The following is a 19,410-nucleotide window of genomic DNA, read 5'->3' as shown; positions in this document are numbered from 1 at the left end:
GATTAAAAGGTCAGAGTTTACCATATTTGTGTGTGTGCGCATGTGCGCTTGAATATCAGCTCATGCCTTTCATAATACATCTACCATTATATGCAGCGAGAGAAACAGAAACGATGACAAAACATTAGAGGATAAAGGTGTGAAAGAGAAAGTCAGAGTTAGGATGGAGAACATTACTACACCTATAACCCCCCCTCCACCCCCCCAAAAAAAAAACAAAAAAACACACACACACCAAGCAGAACCAGGAAGCAGGCCTAGATGACTGGAGGAGCAGGGAGAAAGGAGAAGTGGAGCCCGGGGCTTTCTGTGTGTCACCCCATCACAGGCAGCTGATGCCTGCCTGTAGGATGCACTGTGTCTGGGTGGGTGGGGGTGGGGGTTCCACGTCCATCATTACTGTACTACTCAGATTCTCACTGATGCATGGAAAGCCAAGATAGCTGGTACATCCAGCATATTCAGTTTAATGGAACAAATGCACCTGGAGCCATGCTTAATTGCAGACGACTATGTGCATGTTGTTGTATGTGGAAATGTTAAGATTCTGTACTAAATGTACTTTTATCACTGCAGCACTGATGAGCTTTCTAGGACAGAATTCTAAGAATGAGCTATGGATACATAGAGTGCCCCCTTATGGACTTTTGGAAATAGATTCTCATTGGTGCAGCGCATTTTCTACTTGCAAACACACATACACAGGCCTGTTAAGCATGAGCAGTCTAAGACAGTGTAGCTAATTACATGCAAGTGAGCAGTGCTGGATTTCCATTCACGATCTCTGTAGCACCTCCAGTGAGATGACAGCAAGTTGGCAAGCCCTGCAGCTGGAGGCTTCTCTCTCTCTCTCTTCTCCATCCCTCCATCCACCCAGGATTCCCTCTGTTAGATTAAACACTTTGATGTTCAAACTGCCACTTTCACCAAAAACCCATCCAAGCTGCTGTGGGATTGGATCGTGACTGCGACAGTGCAGATGCATGGGCTATAGGGTTAGACGATGCAGTGTGGGTGTTTGTTTCCCGCGCTGCTGGAAATGCTAACCATCCAATGACAAGTTAATCCACTGCAGTTGTACCTATGCCAGGGCTGAGCATATTAACGCTGCTTTAGGATATGTTATGTTTCTGTGATTCACAGGTAAAGAAAGTGGGGATTTACTGTTTTGTTGACTCACAATGAGTCACCTTGTACGTATAGAGAAACACAGTAAAATTAACCAATATAGTCTTACTGTATGAAATACTGAAAGAAAGCCCCTACTGCAAGTCTTTTGTCCGCTGTCAAAAATGTGCAGTATAGCCCTGCTGGCAAGATAAAACCCCAGGCAACCGAGGCATGCAGGAGAGAAGCCATGCTGGAAACATAATTCTTATGCTAATTAGCGTGCAAGCAATCGATACAAAGGCCTCTTTGACCTCCCAGTGTCTTGTATGCTTTCAGCTTGTGGCCTGCAATCAGAGTTACCTAACATTATGGTGAGACAGCCAGTCAGTCAGTCATGTCCCTTTCCAAAGAACAGCCTCTTCTGCCCATGCTCAGTCATGACAAGGCTTTGACATCACTGTCCGACTAAGAGTGACTAAAACTGACAATCCCCTGTACCTCAGAGAAAGAGAAATAGGAAAAACGCTCAACTATTGGTGAGGAGGGAGTGGGGGGCAGAGAAAGGGGAGGAAAGGCAGAAAAGGCCTGGATGATTCACACAGCGTGCACTGCAGCGGCTGAGGTAGCCGTGTCTTGGATTAGGCTACATGAGTCACGTTTATCATGCAGTAGCACAAGGTAGGGATTGCACAACTTTCACTCCATTAGGAATGCTGCCACAGTCCTTGATGATGGAAAAGAACAGCTCTAATGCCTCTAGAAAGCTCCCAGTGATAGAGGCACACATCTTTTACCCTGATGTCTCTAGCCATGCTGGGAGGCTGCAGCAACAGTGAACCTGCCAGACATCGAATTTGGAGCGACTTACAGTAATCACCAAAAATGCAGCCTAATATTTATACTGCATTCAAATAAAATAGTCAAAAAACAAGAGCTCCTGGGTTGTGAGCATGCAAGCATGTGCATACTTTTCATTGAAGAGGTAAATCTACAAGAAAATCAACAGGATGGAGATATTTAAGGCCACCGCCCCCGAAATACCTCTCTCCTCATTAGCCTGGCTTTCCTAAAACGGTCAGACCAAATTCTTTTTTTAACAATACATCAAGTGAGTGTGTTTTTGTGACCTGGGGCAAGACGACAGAGTGTAATATTCCACCATAAAGCAGAGGTTAAAGCGCTGATGTCGGAAATAATCCGGTCCACCTTAAAAACTCAAACCCTACAGTGGACAGCGCCGTGGTGCTGAAACAGCTCCGAGCGACATCTGTACACAAGAGGGTGGTGGGGGGGGGGGGCAGGATCTACCAAGACTTTAACGTTGAAATCACACACAACCCGCGTGCGCCACCGACATAAAGGACACCTTAAATGATCTTTCCAGTGTCATATTGTGTAATCTCGGTGACGTTCGTGGGGAAAGGTTAAGCAATTTGGCGTGCTTTTTACGTGAAAATGGCGCCCGCTGCTGCTAACCCAGCCCATTATAGTACAGCTATAGCTACAACAAAGTGGGGGGAAATAGGTTGGAGTGTTTTGCCGCATTATAAAATGGTACTAAGCCATTCAAATAAAGTTATTTTCTAAAAGGGGAGTCAATAAATGATAACCAAGCGAAGGAAAGGTCCATCTCACCTTGGTCCTATCGGCTACTAGTCGAGTGTAGCCTATAAGCTCTTGCCTGGATGTCAGGAGGCAACATAATCCACCAGTATCTCACAGAGAGACAACTAGGCTACACAAATTCACACTGTAGGCTACCCTAATAACAACCCACAAACACCCGGGGTTATTCGCCACCGCCAACAGCACCGACAGCTCCCACTATCTCCGCTTTTTCCTTACTTTAACATCGACTGTTCCTTCGCTTCCTCCTTCTTCTGTCGGTCCATGACACCGAGGATGATCTTCCTCTCCTCCTCTGTGAGGTGGCTGAGGTCCGGCATCTCCGGCATGGCGCCGGCCGCTGAGGCAGCAGCAGCAGGGCCAGGGCCGCCCCGGGGCCCGTGTGGAGCAGACATCTTTTACACACAGTGGCTAAAAAACGAGAAAAGCACCGTCAACCAGCAGCATTCTGGTCGATATCTCTGTTACATTTCATGCAGTCAGAAACCTAACTGGCAGTCGCATTTGCTGGAGGCACCGTGGCTTACAGACGGCATGGCATCGTGGTTAGGAATATAATGCACATATTACACTGTGCTGCAGGAAAAGGCGTCAAAATATTAATTACAGGCTCCATCCTGATCTATTAAATGCCCATAATGGGGTTATCAAACACGCTGCAGCCGAGTGACTGTCGCCTGCAAACAGGGAGCTCGCAATATTCAAGCAGTTGCAGCTTGAAACGCCAAACGTAGGCTACACATGAACATTTCTGAAAGAGAAAACACTCGAGATTAGAAATAGATGCCCTTAAACGAAGCAAGAGTGCACAGGCTGTAGGCTGCAGACTTCAAGTATTCCAAACACAAGCCTCTATCCATCCAGGGATTTTTTAAATAGTAGGAAAAAATAAAAAAAATACAGAAGATTAAAAAAAAAAAACTCTTGCCTTTTATTTTGCAGTCATGTTAAATCCTGTCTAACCCATCGCTGCCATCCTTTAGAGAGGCTGTACTCGCATGGTGGAATAAAAGGTGCCCGGCCAGTCCTTGTTTATTTTCGTTTGGAGCCCTTAACCCTCCTCTGTCACTCTGGTTAGCTCCCTTTCCTCCAGGTTGCTAATTCTTGGAGATTTCTTAAATGCACAAAAATGGATGCAATGACAGAGAGAGATGGGGGGAGGGAGGGGGGGGGAGAGAGAGCGCGAGAGCAAGGGGAAAAAATCCGGATTGGAAGAAGGGGCGGAGCATTGGAAATACGCAAGAATAAAGCAGAGAGGACGCGCTGGATGTTCATTGACAGCAGGCAGATAGCAGCCGCAAAAACACGGACCGGAGGGGCAGCTGGAGCAGCACTGTACCAGGAAGAACGTGATGCATATTTTTTATAACCAGATCATGATTACTGTGAGAGGGGGGGGATGTGAAGGGGGAAGATAAACACAGAAGAGGACTACTGACAATGACAGATGCTGTAGAAACGTTTTTGTTTTCTGTCGGCTATATTGACGCACGTCACTGTGGAAACAATATGTTTTACACGAAAGTCTTTTAAAATTAACTTCTAAGGGTTTTGGACCGTTTGGTCAAACAAAATAAGACATTTTAAGAAGTCACCCATGGGCTTTGGGAACTTGCGAGGGGCACTCACTTCTATATCCTGACATTTTACAGGCCAAATGATTCATCAATTAATCAAGGGCATAGCCGGTAGATTAAGTGATCATGAAAACATCTGTTAGTTGCACCCCTATTTCAACTTTCCAAAGAATTTAGTTATTAAAGAGTATGGTCTAGACCTGCTCTTTTATGAAAAGCCTGTGAGATAACTGTTGTTGTGATTTGGCGCTATATAAATAAAACTGAATTGAATTGAAATACAACTGCCACAGAAGAAGCCAGAAAAGCTCTAAAACTGAACCAAATAATCCAGGTATCACATTTCACTTTATAAACAATTGATTGGAAAAAAAAACAACATACTTTTTCAGATCTAACCACCCTGATGCACCAGATTTTGATTACATCATCATGTTTGTGTCACTCTCGAACCCTTTCCATTGCCATGCTCAGGAGCGGACTTTCTTAGGTCTGACCCCATGAAAAGTCCTCCTCTTGATCCCTGAGCTCTAGACAGTGCTCTCTCTGTCTGCAGTGTTGATAGGATTTGAAAGACAACATTAAGAGGATAGAGCCTCTAGCTTGTTAGGACTGTAAGTAAATTAGCACCATTGCACTCATCTGCTGCAATTAAAGTAAAAGAAGATCATGATTTCTTAGAAATATAAAATGTTTTCACAGCAAGAACAGATACATCTTTTTTTTTTATATATAAATACACATCAACAAACAGTGTCAGTCCCATATACATACAGATTGAGATTATTATGCGCTCTAACAATGTTACCTAGCCCATAGGTTATTAGATATTTCAAAACTGAGGGGAGAAACAGTAAAACTGATGACACTTTTTTTGCTAGTAAGCCAAAACATCTGCCCTTCAGGATGGTTATTTAACAAACCTGTGTTTCCATGTCCAGTACAATAACTAAAAGCAGAAAACAAAACGTTCAGATATAAAACACTTTCCAAATATTCCTTAAGGTGTGAGTATGCTTTAAAAGAAATCTTCTTCAGATCGTTTAACATTAACTTACTGAAATCACGGCCACCTTATGGAGCAATTGGCCAGGTGTGCAGTAGAAAGTTACAACGGGTCTGAACTTCACCCTCAAGCTCTGTTTTTTTCATAGCTACTTTAGCCATCACTTTTACATGCGCACTACTGAGTTCAGCACCGTGAGAGACTGGATCATAGAGGGACTATTCCAATGTGTCTAATTTTAGCCACATTTGTACAATGTATCATGTTGAAACTACAAAACACAAGTCTTCTTGGAGAATGATCACATATAGCCAGGATGAGGCGGTGACAGCAAGCTCTCAGGTTGTGGGAGTGTGGCAATTCTTAACAGAACACTTGTCCTTTCAGACACTGCTGGATTGCAAGTGGTGGTTGTAATAATCAACCTTTCTTAAACTTTATTTAGATTGATCTACACATTCAAAGCAGAATGTCACAGAATGCCACAAAAGTGGCAGAAAAAAAGGATTCTTTTACAAGATTTGTTGTTTGTATGTATTTACAGTGTCTCTGTACTTTAAACGATGCGTGAGTGGTCACTTGTCCTTCCCACAACTGACAAATGAAGACTTTTTTTTTTTTTTTTTAATCTTGAGTGAGAGCAGTCTGAACATGTCCCATGTGGGTGTGATCTTGGGCTCCACCTCATCTCTTAATGGCAGCCCTTCAGTGGTCTATTTGACCACAGTCACAACATGCTTCTCCTTCTCAGACACCACGGGGACAGTTCCTGGTTTGCTGTGCATGCGGACATTCTTCTCCCTGGAAAACAAAAAGAGGACGAGCCGTGAATAACTGTGAGGATACTCAGGAAAGGAGGGAGAGATCAGCAAACAGAAAGGAGGAAGACAATGAATATGAAGCTGTTGACCTAATACCTACGTCAGAGACTGCGCTAATGTACCCTGAAAATAATTCATAAAGCATGGATAGTAAATCATTCACAGTCCAAACACACATCTCGTGTGTCACAACACTGCCGGTAATAAGGAAAAAAAGCCACAGACTGAGCTGTGAATCACTGGACGGCAGAGCAAACTGAGACAATCAATCCACCATACAAGCGGTAAATGAGTATATCAGGCCTATTGAGACCATGTCAGAGGCGGCAGTCCCATCTGTGAGATTTTCCATTAGGCTGGTGTGATTGCATAGGTCAGACCTGTCCTGGCAGCAGCCCAAGTCACGATCACCTCTACATGGACACAGAGCAAGGTCATGCCATTCCCACACCCACACACTCAGTTCCTATTCCAAAATGTAAGGGAAAATCATGAATACATACTTCCTACGGCGAGCCTCTTTCATAATCCTCAGCTCCTTGCTCTGGTGGTAGATGTTCTTGGGTAGATGTCGGTGGCGAGCGATGCGTCTGATCTGTGGGTGGTGCTGGAACTTCTCCTTCAGCTTCTGACTGTAGTTGATGGCCTCTCTCTCTCTGGGGGCCAGCTACATGACACAAGAAAGGATGAGCTAGTTTGATAACGTTGAAGAAAGATCTGACATATCATCATTTTGGTTAAGGTTTGGTTAGATCTCGGAAACTGAAACAGGAGAAGGTTGTGATTTGGATTTAAAAAAAACACTATTGCGTTGACAGTCAAGGTTCTTTCTTGACTTGGATAAAGCAGCTAATAAAACAATCTTAGGGCAAAGACCATTTGGTCGGCGTTCCTGAACTTTCAATCATATCACATTGGCTGTATTCAAAACGGGACAGCGAGGCATCAAGTGCAGTTCCAAACAGCGATCTCTTCCCGTCTCGTACTGCCTCTAATATTTCAGTAGTGAAATGAGGTTTATTGGATGAACAGAAAATGTGCAATATGCATCAAAACAAAAGTAGACAGGTGCATCAATCCAAATCACCCCACAGATTTTCAATGATATTCAGGTCTAGGGAGTGGGATGGCCATTCCAGGACATTGTACTTGTTCCTATTCATCAACACCAGAGTAGATTTTGAGCAGTTTTGGGTTGTTGTCTTGTTGAAATATCCAGCCCCAGCGTAATTTCAACTTTGTTGACTGATTCCTCTAAATTATTTTCAAGTATCTGCCAATATTGAGTGGAATCCATGCCACCCTCAACTTTAACAAGACTCCCAGTACGGCACTGGCCACACAGCCCCACAGCATGATGGAACCTCCACCAAATTTTACTGTGGGTAGCAAGGGTTTGTCTTGGAACGCTGTGTTCTTTTGCCGCCATGCATAACGCCCCTTGTTATGACAAAATAACTCCATCTTTGTTTCATTAGTCCACAGCACCTTCTTTCAAAATGAAGCTGGCTTGTCCAAATGTGCGTTTGCATACCTCAAGTGACTGTTTGTTAGCATGTGTGCAGAAAAGGCTTCTTCCGCATCACTCTCCCATACAGCTTCTCTTTTCTGCAAAGTGCGCTGAATTGTTGAACGATGCACAGTGACACCATCTGCAGCAAGATGATGTTGTAGGTCATGGGAGGTAGTCTGTGGGCTGTTTTTGACCGTTCTCACCATCCTTCGCCTTTGCCTCTCCGATATTTTACTTGGCCTGCCACTTCTGGCCTTAACAATATCCGTGCCTGTGGTCTTCCATTTCCTCACTATGTTCCTCACAGTGGACACTGACAGCTTAAATCTCTGCGATAGCTTTTTGTAGCCTTCCCCTAAACCATAATGTTGAACAATCTTTGTTTTCACGTCATTTGAGAATTGTTTTGAGGCCCCCATGTTGCCACTCTTCAGAGGAGAGTCAAAGAGAACAACAACTTGCAGTTGGGCACCTTAAATACCTTTTCTCATGATTGGATGCACCTGTCTATGAAGTTCAAGGCAGAATGAGCTCACCAAACAAATTGTGTGTTCCAATTAATCAGTGCTAGGTAGTTACAGGTAATCAAATCAACAAAATGACAAGGGTGCCCAAATTTATGCACCTGTCTAATTTCATTTTGATGCATATTGCACATTTTCTGTTCATCTAATGAACCTCATTTCACTACCGAAATATTACTGTGTCTTTAAGTTATTTGATAGCTCAAAATTAAATTGCTGATCCAAACACCCAGTTATTTATAAATGAAAATCATGGAAATATTCAGGGGTGCCTAAACCTTTGCATACAACTGTAAGTGTTGTTTGAAGTCTTGATTCCAGTACTCTATTGTGAGTTTGTTGCTGACCACAGGATTCACTAGATTCTTTTGGCCATGGTGTTTTGTTAATTACTGACAGTTACGGTACGCATCATAAAATGTTGGCCAGTATAGTAAGCCATAACTTCAGCTTGACAATGTGCTCGTTCAAACCCGAATCAATGTCTGTTAAAAAAAAAAAAAAAGTGAAGCCACCAGCTAGAAAACATTGCTCCCTCTGCGTCTCTCTCATAAAAACCACCAGCTACTCGGACTGGTGTTGGCTGAGGCTGCCCTCCTCGAAGGCTTTTATTCTAATTAAAAGCAATGATTTGTCTCATATTCAATTTGTTGGAGAAGAGTTGCTGTATGCTGATCCTGTTGGACTAAACTAAATCCCCTGGATAAACACATGGTTAGCCTGCAAAACACTATTTGTGCAATCTCAACAAGATGGATATGAGATGGCAGAGGATGGCGCTTAGATTTTGTTTGGATAGTGAGGCTCGTATGAGCGATAATTATTTAGCAAAGATGATCACGTAAATATGGGTTTGAAAATACAACAGGACAATGCACCATGGTGACAAAAAGCTGCTTAAGAATCACTGCAAGATAAAAATGGCAAGCCAGATTCATGGAGAGACCATGCTGGAATTTTATTGCTGAGACTGAACAGTGGAAACTATCCAAAAGTCGACGAGGCTACAGCAAGGTGCCAGTAGTAACTGTAATCCAACTCACGCTCTATTAGACTGGATCAGAAAACCTAAGATGTACAGTCCACTGCACTGTTAAAAAACACTAAAAACTATGACCAAAATGTTCTATTGGCAGGTCACATCAGGATAAAAACAGAAATAGCTTGAATAAACTGTCCAAAAGAAGCAAACATGACCAACTGATTTAACTGCTGGTAAAGAGGATTTAACAGACTGCAGGCAGTGCTGGGAGGTAAAACGCAGCCCCACATGGAGTGGTACAGATCAAGAGGACGTGTCACTGTCACTTACATTATAAAAGTACTTCAGATGCATGCTCTGTATAATCACAATTATGCCACTGATCTTTTGCTCATCGCAGAGAAATTAGCCATTCCATCAGTATGGTAACACTGAATTGCTGAGATCTGGGAACACAGTGACAGATCCGCCGGGACCAGAAATACGAGCAGTCATGGTTACACAGGTCAGTTTTGTGAGGTTATTTAAACTACTTATTGGGCAGGTAAAACCCAAAGCAAGAATGCTCAAACTGTCTGTAATAATCTCATCTTGCAAAGGAAATCAGTATTACACACAAATACTACTACAATACACCTGACTCTCCAACTCAACGTTTCTGGGTAATGTAACAATATGTGGATTTAAAAAAAAAGACAAAATAGTTCTGCTGCATCGATTTTTATCTGATGTGTGAGTGTTTTTCACCCACATTCCCCTTGCCTAGTTAAAACGCCTCTGACGAACAAGATACACTTCCGTTTTAAAATCGAAACAGTGGTCTACACTGGCTGCGTAATGGCTCGAGTTTCACTTGCACATGCACTTTTAGACTTATTTTCTTCCGTTTTACATGTGTAACGACATGACCACAGATACGTACTGTGGATGAACACTTCCAGTGTACTCACAGAGAGGATTAAAGCCATTGTGTAGACAGGTTGGACCATGTTTCCTGATGTCAGAAATCAACTTGGTAAGTACAGTGTTATCATAACTATTAGAAAAGATGGATTATTACAAACTGGTTCTTATTGTTCATGACTATTCCTTAATTATGCTACATGACCGCTTTCATCAGTAAATAATATATAGTTTGGCACCTTCAATGGATCAACGGAGCAGACAAGTCCAAGTCAGTATCAGTCCTCAGTCTAAATGTTTCAAAACGATTCAGCAGTGCGAATTTTTAGGCACCTCACGATTCAATTCCACTTCAGAGGGCTACTATGTGATGATAAAATTATTATGGATGCATCCCAATTTTATCGTTCTATAAATGATTTATTGTTATTCTTTCTCACAGTGTGACTACTTACAAATTTGTTTTTTTGAAAAAATGCAAACACAGTGGCTCATTGGCCGTAATTCTTACTGTAAAGTCTCCCAAATACTGGCATATAGTCAATAAGAAAAACTAAATGATAAATAATGCTCCTAATATGCTCATAATAACACTCTGACCTGTTGAAGAGTATTTGATCTGCAGCTTCCGTTCGTTTATACAGGGCAGACACAATGAATTGAAATGTGCACATGAAGGCACATTGTAAGAGGAGGGCACTTTGACCACATGCTTTAATTTGGTATTCTATATGATAAACAGTTTGTGCAAGTGTGGTTGCATATACGCAGGGATAAAACACTCAATAGCATCTTGCTGTAGCAGGAATCTGCAGTGTGGGAGGCCGTCTGAAAGCTGTGGGGAGAAGGACTTCCATTCCTGTCAGTTTTTGTCTCGTTTCGCTAATTGCCGCATCGGGGTGATGCCATCATAAATGTAATGTTTGTATGTGTGTCACTGCTAACTTGAATGTGCCCGGAGGATCTGCAATCTCAAGTTTATTAGCAGCCACCCTGAGAACTCTGCCTTGTAACGTAATGAGAGCTCAACAACACTCGCGGTAGCAGTGGCCTGGGGACTATTGATTGACTATTGATTATTGACTTTTCTGCATCGAGTCAATCTTTCAAGAGAAAGAATCGCGATGCATCGAAGATGCAAGATGCAATCTTCAATAAATGTGTAGTGATGAGACAGAGTTTCTAGAGCAGAAGAAAAAAAAAAAGACTGATTGAAAATAAAAAGGAGTTGATTAATTCAACATGTTTAGATCTTGGCCTAAAATATAAAAGGGTCTTATATACATCGTAGTCCATGGCCTCTGCGCGCAAACATATGAGAAAAACAAACAAACAAACAAAAAAAAACATAGCGATGTGCAGCAGCTGACAGAGAAGCCCCCCATCAGTCCAGTGGGACGCCTTCAGACACTGAAAGCCTTGATTCAGCATTTCATGATAATTAAAGACCCTTTCAATACAACTTGACTGTTAATGCTTCATTATGTTCAGAGTGGCCCGCTTTAAGTGATTGGCCGATATAAACTGCTGATAGGAGCAGCCCTTGTCTGATCTCTTTAAGTGCAAAGCTTGCAAATAAATCGTCTCTTACACAGTGACGGTAAAACAAGCGCCAAAAGCGGGCCAATTTTCCACTCTGAAGCTGCATTAAGAGAATAAGCAAGAGAGAATCCGATTAGGAATGAAAGATGGCTGTTGGAGATGGCCCATGAGATGCCATTGATCTTTATTATTCAGCCATAACTGGGATATGGGGCATTGGAATAGTTCCCAGCATTTTACAGGAGCTTTATTTGACAGTTGAGCATAACATAAAATTAAGGCCATTGTTTCTGCTAACAAAGCCTATTTTATCCGAATACAATACATGTGGCACTCACTATACAATATATTTAAAGTCAGTGGAAATTTGTCTGGAAAGCTAGCTGAATCTTTTGTAGGGTGATTTGTCCAACAACTACACAAGCTTTTGCGTTTTCCAGAGTTCCACCTGCCACCAGAGTCGATGTGCCAAGTGGTACATCGTACTTAATGAGAGTGATTCTACCCTAAGTCAGCATCCATCAGAGCATTTGGCAACAGTAGTGCCGTTGCTCCTGGCATAGTCACCCACTCTTACCCTGCTGAGGTAGGGCCCAGGGCCATGGTTGTGTCAAACAATGCAGTTAACTCATAAAACAAGATCAGGTGATACACTGGAGGGAGATACAGTATACAGTACTTCTGACAGGTAACAAAAATACAGCGGTTGATTATTACACCACTTACTGCTCACCAAGAAGCATCAAGTGGCTTTTAATATGAAACAGATATGAGTGTAAGCAGAAATGATATAGAGACAGAGTATATACAGGAAACTGCCATGCCACTTTGAGCTAACCGATTAAATAAACATTTTTGAGTTTTTAAAAGGAATTTAAATATATTTATAACATATTTATTGCCTATATGTCATCAGATTGTAACGCCACCTAAAAATTGAGGCATTCACCAACTTTCTCAGTTGCCTATAACAGCCTGTAACACAGTGTAATTTTGCTTGCCTGCAATATGTGAGACAACTTTCATCGACCAGTTGATCAATACAACAAAATTCAAATAGGCCAGGAGGGAACAAAGATGAAGAGAACAAACTGTAAAGTGATGAATAACGTAAGTAGTGTAGGCGGTGTAGCACAGGCACAACCTGGAGGAGGAACTGGTCTAAATGACTGCCTTATTATAATATTATAACATTAAATTAAAAGTACGTTGTTAATTTAATAGTAAACTGTAAGTTTGATATGAATATATTCATTATGTTACTATATTCAATATAATTTCATAAACAGTATATAACTTTTAGTATAATATTAATTCAAATTACAGCTGTTTCAGTTTGAGGTTGTTTTTTTATTCATTAACTTTGTGCAAGAAAAATGCTCCAGGCTACATGATGGTCTCCAACCTTGATTTTGGGCAGGCTACTAACTCGTCAATAATCATACCCATTTATGCAGAACATTGAGTTCAACATTTATAAAGTTTGTTGCAGCACATCAAACTTTTTTTATATCCCGCTCTATCCAAGCTGTGATGTTCACAAAAAGTGACATTGACGAGTATCGGCTTTATGAAAAGTTGAACGTGTTTCAATAAAAATGCACCAATTTAGCTAAATAGCCAGCTAATTTGCATGCATCCACATCTTTAGGTCCTTTTCAGACACTTTGCTCTGCTCATTGATCAACCGCGGTTTATCACCACATATATTTACTGAATGTCAAGGAATGATAAGCTTCTTCTACTAAGTGTATTAAAATATTAAAGACTCTAAACGTTCATAACATTATACTTCGAATCATTTATCACCATTGATGAACCCCACAAAGAATATTATAGCATTTAAAAGCAGTATGCACGAAATTGTCGGCAGGCAGGCAAAACTCGGCGTAACACCAGCCAACCGGGTTACTTCCATTACTCCTGATCGCCACTCCAACTATGTTTTGGACAATTAGCATTGTGGGTCCGGCGGGGTGGGAGATTACGGTCAGCTGTACTCGAAAATCATTTTCCGGTTCGCACGGATGTATTTTTGGTGAAATAGGCGCATGGTAGATCCCTGTGCCTAACATTACAAAAACGAATCACACAATCGTTACTCTCTGCCTGTCTAGCGGCCTATTTCTGGCTATGTATTATAAATAAATACGTTCATCTACACTTTTAGCAAACAAACTTTTGGACAAACAGGATCTTCAAAATTTAATACCTTTTTAAATGGCGATTAAGACTTTTTAATAGCCTTAATTTTTGCAAAATTGATTTATCACCTTATAAGACTTTTTAAGACCCCGCGGACACCCTGAGAGAAGACAGGGCAGCACTCACCACTCCTAACTTCTCAGCTGCGTTGGCTTTCCACAGTCGGATGTTCATTTCGTCGGACCCGCTCAGGATGTATTTGTTGTCTGCTGACCACTTTATGCAGATGACGTGCTGCATGCGTTTGGTGTGGTAGACTTCCCTAAAATAAAAAAATAAAAGACACAAAATAGGGATTTACACAGAATACGCAGGAACACTAAACAACACCCATATTGACTGTAAATACTACTGCTGCCATAACACATCACAAAACTTCAGAATAATGTTTTTGATTGCGCCTCTTAAAGAAATGGCTCACTTAAAAAGTTAACTCTGACACCCCTATCGACAGGACGACGACATCGTTATTCACTGTTTTCTATCTACCCATTACAAATCAGTGTTGCCTTAACTCTATGGTTTTGGTTAGGTACAGGCACAAAAAACTACTTGGCTAGGTTTAGCAAAAGATTATGGTTTTTGGTTCAAATCACTACTTTGTTAAGGTTCAGGGAACTTCATTGCCATAATAAACACGCGGGTATGGTTAGAAAAAAAGCAGTCAGTCTCGTCATTGCATGAAAAGCACCGGTGGAACTAACAACATTAATGTTAGCTCAGTTCCACTAAATGTACTAGCTAAGTTTTTAAGTTTATTAATGTTATTGATTACATGTGTGCTTTACCTGCTTGTCAAAATGTCTGCTGTGCTAGAGGGCTTTGTCAAGGGAATGTAAACACTGAGTTGTTTTAGCAAACGCTCCAAAACGACATGTCTGTTTTTTTTGTTTTTGTTTAAGTGAATTTTTATGACAGCTTCAGGTTCCATGTTTATTGAAGATGTGGTACTGTGGACTTTGTTTTAGTTTTTTTTTTTTCTTTAAATACACATAATAGACCACAGAGGTGTAATTAATAACATTTAGGGCAGCACGATTTGGAGAAAACGTCATATTACGATTTTTGTGGACAATATTGCGATTCGATTATAATGGAACAAATGGTAATATGAGTTTACTTGCTTGATTATCAAGGAAAATGCACAAAATACTGACATTTTGAGATGTGTTTTTGAACAAAGTTAAACGAAAAACAACATTAATAACAATAACTAGTAAAACAGAACTAAGGGAAGAGGCGGCTAGAAGGAGCAAATATTGTCACACTGGCATCGGCTAATCTACATCTGTCCACTGCAAGAGGAGAAACTAGTATACATCAGTGTATTAGTATAATATTATAACATTAATTAAAGATTAGCCTATAATGTTCAGTTAATAGTATACTGGAAGAATAACAATAATAGCCTATATTAACTACTATATTCATTATAATAGCCTACTATTTTACCACTAGTTGAATATTAAATCCAGTTACAGCCGTTTCATTTCTGTGGGGTTTTATTTATTTATTTAAAACTTGTGCAAGAAAAAGGCTCTACATTGGTCTCTAATTTGTTAATGCCAGGATGAACTTGTCAATAATCATATTGTTCATCATTTGAAAGTTTGCTGTAGTACGTCAAACCTTTTTTAATGTCCCGCCCCATCCAGGCTGTGATTGGTCGGGTGACGACAAGTGAAACTTACAGGCACGTCAACTTTATGAAAAGTTGAACAACAAAAGGCACCGATACAGCGTTAAAACGTTAAATGGCCAGCGAGCCAAAACCAAACTTTCTTTATCTTCTCTCAGTTTTCTTCTGTCTGACTGCTTCAGCTTCAGTCTCCCTGTCTCTGTCACAGAGCGATTAGAGCACCGGCAGTTCTCTCGGTGCTCCGGTGGCGCGTCCGACTAGGTTTTGAACGATTAGCGGTGGGGCGGGGAGGGGGGTTACGGTAGGTTGTTGTCTTAAAAGTTACTTGCACACTGCCCATGAATCATTTTTTCTGATTGCACAGTAGGCCCATATGTTTGTAGAGCCACATGCGAGAGCGGAGATAAAGAGCAGACTGAAGTGCACACAGAGAAGAGAGCGTCACACACACCTTTTCTGTTTTATTAAATCACACACTTTTTGAGGTTATGTAATCGCACACGACGACATCGCGTTTAGATTCATCGTGCACTCCTATTAGGTGAGACAGCACTTTGGCCCTGGCATGATTAATTGGGACCTTTGTTAAAGTTATTAGTAACTTCTGTGTTTCAACTATTATGACACGCATGTTATAATAAAGGTCTCTATGGAAAAGCATATAAAAATATGAAAAATACACCATATCTCTGCTTATAGACAAGTTTCCGAGGCTGTTCCACCTAATATTTATGCAGCATTCTGCCTGGACCTGCCCACGCTGTGATGCTGTCCGGCTACATGCCCCCTGTAAATGTAACACAACTGTTGCTATTTGTTCTGCAACTTGACAAATGTGCAAACAACACTGCATGTACCATTACGTCACATAGCAACCAACCAATGGCTGTTTTTTTTTGTTTTTTCTTTGTGGTAGAGAAGGTCAGTCAAAACAATTAGCATCCCCACATTAGCGTTGCCAAATATCAAACAAACATCTCGAAGGGTAAGATACGACCCAATCAACAGGCTCTGATCATGAATATATATAATAAAGTAAATATAAAAAAACGTTACAGTCCCCAGAAACAAAACTACTAGTACCATCAGCTATTTAAAAAGAAATAAATAAATAAAAATCACAGTAAACATATAGCGTGATGACAATAAGATTTTTTTTTTCCCCAATTTAAACTGGTATTTATGGTCATACCAACCTGCTGTGACCACTGTCCTTGGGGAAGATCCGGATGGTTTTGTCAAAACTGCCAGATACAAATTCCTTCCCAGTGGGAGAATAGTCAAGATCCAGCACTGCAGAGACATGGTCCATGTGCACTGTGACTGGCCGGTCCAGGTACCTCATGTCATATGTGTAGAGGCTTATGAGACAAAGAAAATACAAAATTAGGCCAGTTATTAAAATTGTCAGGATAACAATATGAGAAGCATGGATTAATCACCCATCTGTTTTGAAACCATCTGGTGTGTCTACAAAAAGGTGCAGGGTTGTTCTTATCATTTTTACATGTACTATCCCATCTGTTTGAGTACTAACTCATTTCAGCATGTAAACAGGAGACCTAATTTAGTGCCAACAGAAATATGATTACGTGAAACACTCTCACTGTAACAATCTTCAACATCCGCAACTCACTTGTAGTCCTCATTTGCACAGGTGAAGTAATAGGCTTCCATCGGGTTCCAGCATAATGTGTTGCTCCTCATTGTCATAATAACCTATAAAATGAAAAACACACGGTAGATTTAAATCATATCACGTCGTTGTGAAAAAATGTCGAGAGAAAGGTAAATGTAATAGTATAGAGCCTACCTTTTTAAGTGGCGCTGATTCTCTCATGTCATACAGCACTACACTTCTGTCAGAGGCACAGCTTGCAAGAAGTTCAGTCTGTGGAAATACATAAACCAATTATTTTTAAGATATCAGCAGGGTGGCAGATTTAAATAAGACCACTCTGATGCTAGTGCGAACATGGACAAATCATTAAGGGCAAAGTCTTCTTCACTCTGTGACATGAAGAGGCCCGTCTGAGCGTGGGGTATGCGCACGGTGTCTTACCTCCACGGGGTTGAAGCGGACAGAGCTGAAGCTGTCTACGCCCCAGGTGAAAGAGCGGACCGGGCTGCTCCTCTGCTCGTCCCAGATGTCCACCTGCTGGCCACACGTTGCAAACACACCCTCCCTCTGGTGATGGTCCAGTCCTGTGAAGACCGTCTGCAAGGGACAAGAGTCATTTTTACTATAATCAAACTGTTTCTCTTACAGTAACCCAAGAGAACTACAGCAGACGCCCACTGTTCCTACCTTGCCCAGAATAGTGTTGAGCGGCTCCTCTTCCTCGCCGTAACCTGGTGCCTCCATTTTCCATTGCTTGATTGTTTTGTCATCGCCAACCTGTTAGAGCCAGCGTGCAAAGATGTAAAACACAAGCTGTATTAGAAATCAGCTAATAAAATGACTAATAATTCAGAAATCTCCTCTGAGATGTTGAAGGGCCGCAGTCACCGTAAAGAAGGACGTTCCACAATAACGGACAACCATTCCCCGGACAAAACCCTCATGTGCCTGAAGCGTGCGGACACATTCACGTTTGGTCAGATTCCACACTCTCACCTAGGGATCAAATACAACGTCATGTAATTTGTCAAGAAGGAGTGCATAACATGTATAGTACTCTCACACAGTTACGAATTACACTGCTATCTGGGGCCTGTATACTTTAACAGATAAGTTACCTCCCCGTCGCAGGAGCCAGAGAGCAGGGTGGAGAGGCTCTGGGTGTGCTTGGCCATGCAGTTCACCCCATCTCTGTGTCCATCCAGAGAGGCCAGGAAAGGCTTGGCAAACACCCTTTCAAGCTTCGTAGCATTGAGAGCCCGGGTGTACTCTCTGCTCACCTCAAAAGGATGGAGTGTTGGGTCATAGTTTCTAGGGACTGAGAACAGAGAGTAATCACTAAGGTGTAAACATCAAAAAGGACAAAAGAGCCACCTGTAGTAATATTACAGAGAATAAAATAATACAAACCTTCCGCTTACCTGCATGGGGTAAGAGGCAGCAGAACACTCATCCTATCATGTCATGTGAGAACACTCATTCTATGTGGCATATATATATATATATATATAGGATTTTATGTTCAGAAATAGAATTGTTTTAGGGCCAACCTAAACCTCTTCTTATGTCTATACAGTTACACAAAGATACATTTTGGAGTCGGCTAAGAAAGTTTTAATGGAATCAACTTAATTGCCTCATGGATACACTCCTTTATAGCCATTCATGCACAAATTTAAACAACTTTTTATTCGTTTTATAAGTACCATATGACTTACTGCACCTGCGCTATAGGCTAATTCACAAATTGCAAATAGTAGGTGCTATTGTTGTGTTAGCTGTTGCTATATGCACATATTTGTACCCACTTTGCTGTTCTTTGTATCCAAGTTTGCAGACAACGACGCCGTTTCTCCAGAGATAATTACATTGTGGGTTTTATGTCACAAGTTTTGTTTTTTTTAGTAAAACTGACTAACGTTAGCTGTTTAAAGTTAGCATATCTGAGTTGAGAGTTTCTAACTTACCACGCTGAATATCCAGTTTGGTCTCCCGGACATAATTATCCGGGTTCCTCGAGAGGACTTTAACTTTCATTTGGCCGCAGAGTGAAAACGGACACACACTTGCAAAATGCAGTTAGATTGAAGTTAAACAAGAAGAATAATAGCAAGCACTGGCCATGTGTTGATAACGAAGAGACTCTTTTGGTCCGCGTTGCATTGTGGGATGTCCAATCCTCCTTGTTGCGTGGTTGCGTCACACAGTCTATGGGTTGCGTCACTGTCGGATTTTAGGAAACAGCTGTCAAGTTACACAATTTAGCAAGAGAAACCCCGGAAATATAACGATTTGGCCTTCAAACTATGTACTTCATTTTTTTTCTTTTGCTTTGTGGAAG

At 41.3% G+C, this 19,410-nt stretch overlaps 1 protein-coding gene across 1 annotated transcript; it reads right to left on the bottom strand.

Annotated features, from left to right (window-relative positions):
* Nucleotides 1-5,019: 5,019 nt before the first annotated feature.
* On the bottom strand, nucleotides 5,020-19,106 carry dcaf13 (ddb1 and cul4 associated factor 13). The gene is made up of 11 exons (XM_038712159.1): nucleotides 19,037-19,106; nucleotides 18,188-18,387; nucleotides 17,958-18,065; nucleotides 17,757-17,846; nucleotides 17,511-17,666; nucleotides 17,262-17,339; nucleotides 17,085-17,167; nucleotides 16,645-16,809; nucleotides 13,936-14,071; nucleotides 6,644-6,807; nucleotides 5,020-6,120 (listed from the first exon to the last, which is right to left on the bottom strand). Exons 1-11 carry the CDS (start codon nucleotides 19,104-19,106, stop codon nucleotides 6,033-6,035), a joined length of 1,338 nt encoding a protein of 445 aa, XP_038568087.1. The 3' UTR covers nucleotides 5,020-6,032.
* Nucleotides 19,107-19,410: the final 304 nt, after the last annotated feature.

This window comes from Micropterus salmoides, unplaced genomic scaffold (genome assembly GCF_014851395.1).
Source record: "Micropterus salmoides isolate LMB-PRFRI ecotype aquatic unplaced genomic scaffold, ASM1485139v1 Ms_hic_scaffold_11, whole genome shotgun sequence".
NCBI classification, from domain to species: Eukaryota; Metazoa; Chordata; class Actinopteri; order Centrarchiformes; family Centrarchidae; genus Micropterus; species Micropterus salmoides.
Note: the sequence above shows the minus strand (reverse complement) of the source record. Positions and strands in the feature narration are given on the sequence as shown.

What these genes read in the sequence shown, in the direction of transcription:
- dcaf13 (XM_038712159.1), bottom strand. Translation starts at nt 19,106, where the DNA reads ATGAAAGTTAAAGTCCTCTCGAGGAACCCGGATAATTATGTCCGGGAG. An exon ending in AAGGACAGTGGTCACAGCAG is followed by an intron (nt 14,072 to 16,644) that starts GTTGGTATGACC and finishes TTTTTATTTTAG; the next exon opens with GGAAGTCTACCACACCAAAC. An exon ending in AAAGAGGCTCGCCGTAGGAA is followed by an intron (nt 6,121 to 6,643) that starts GTATGTATTCAT and finishes TTTGTTTTCCAG; the next exon opens with GGAGAAGAATGTCCGCATGC.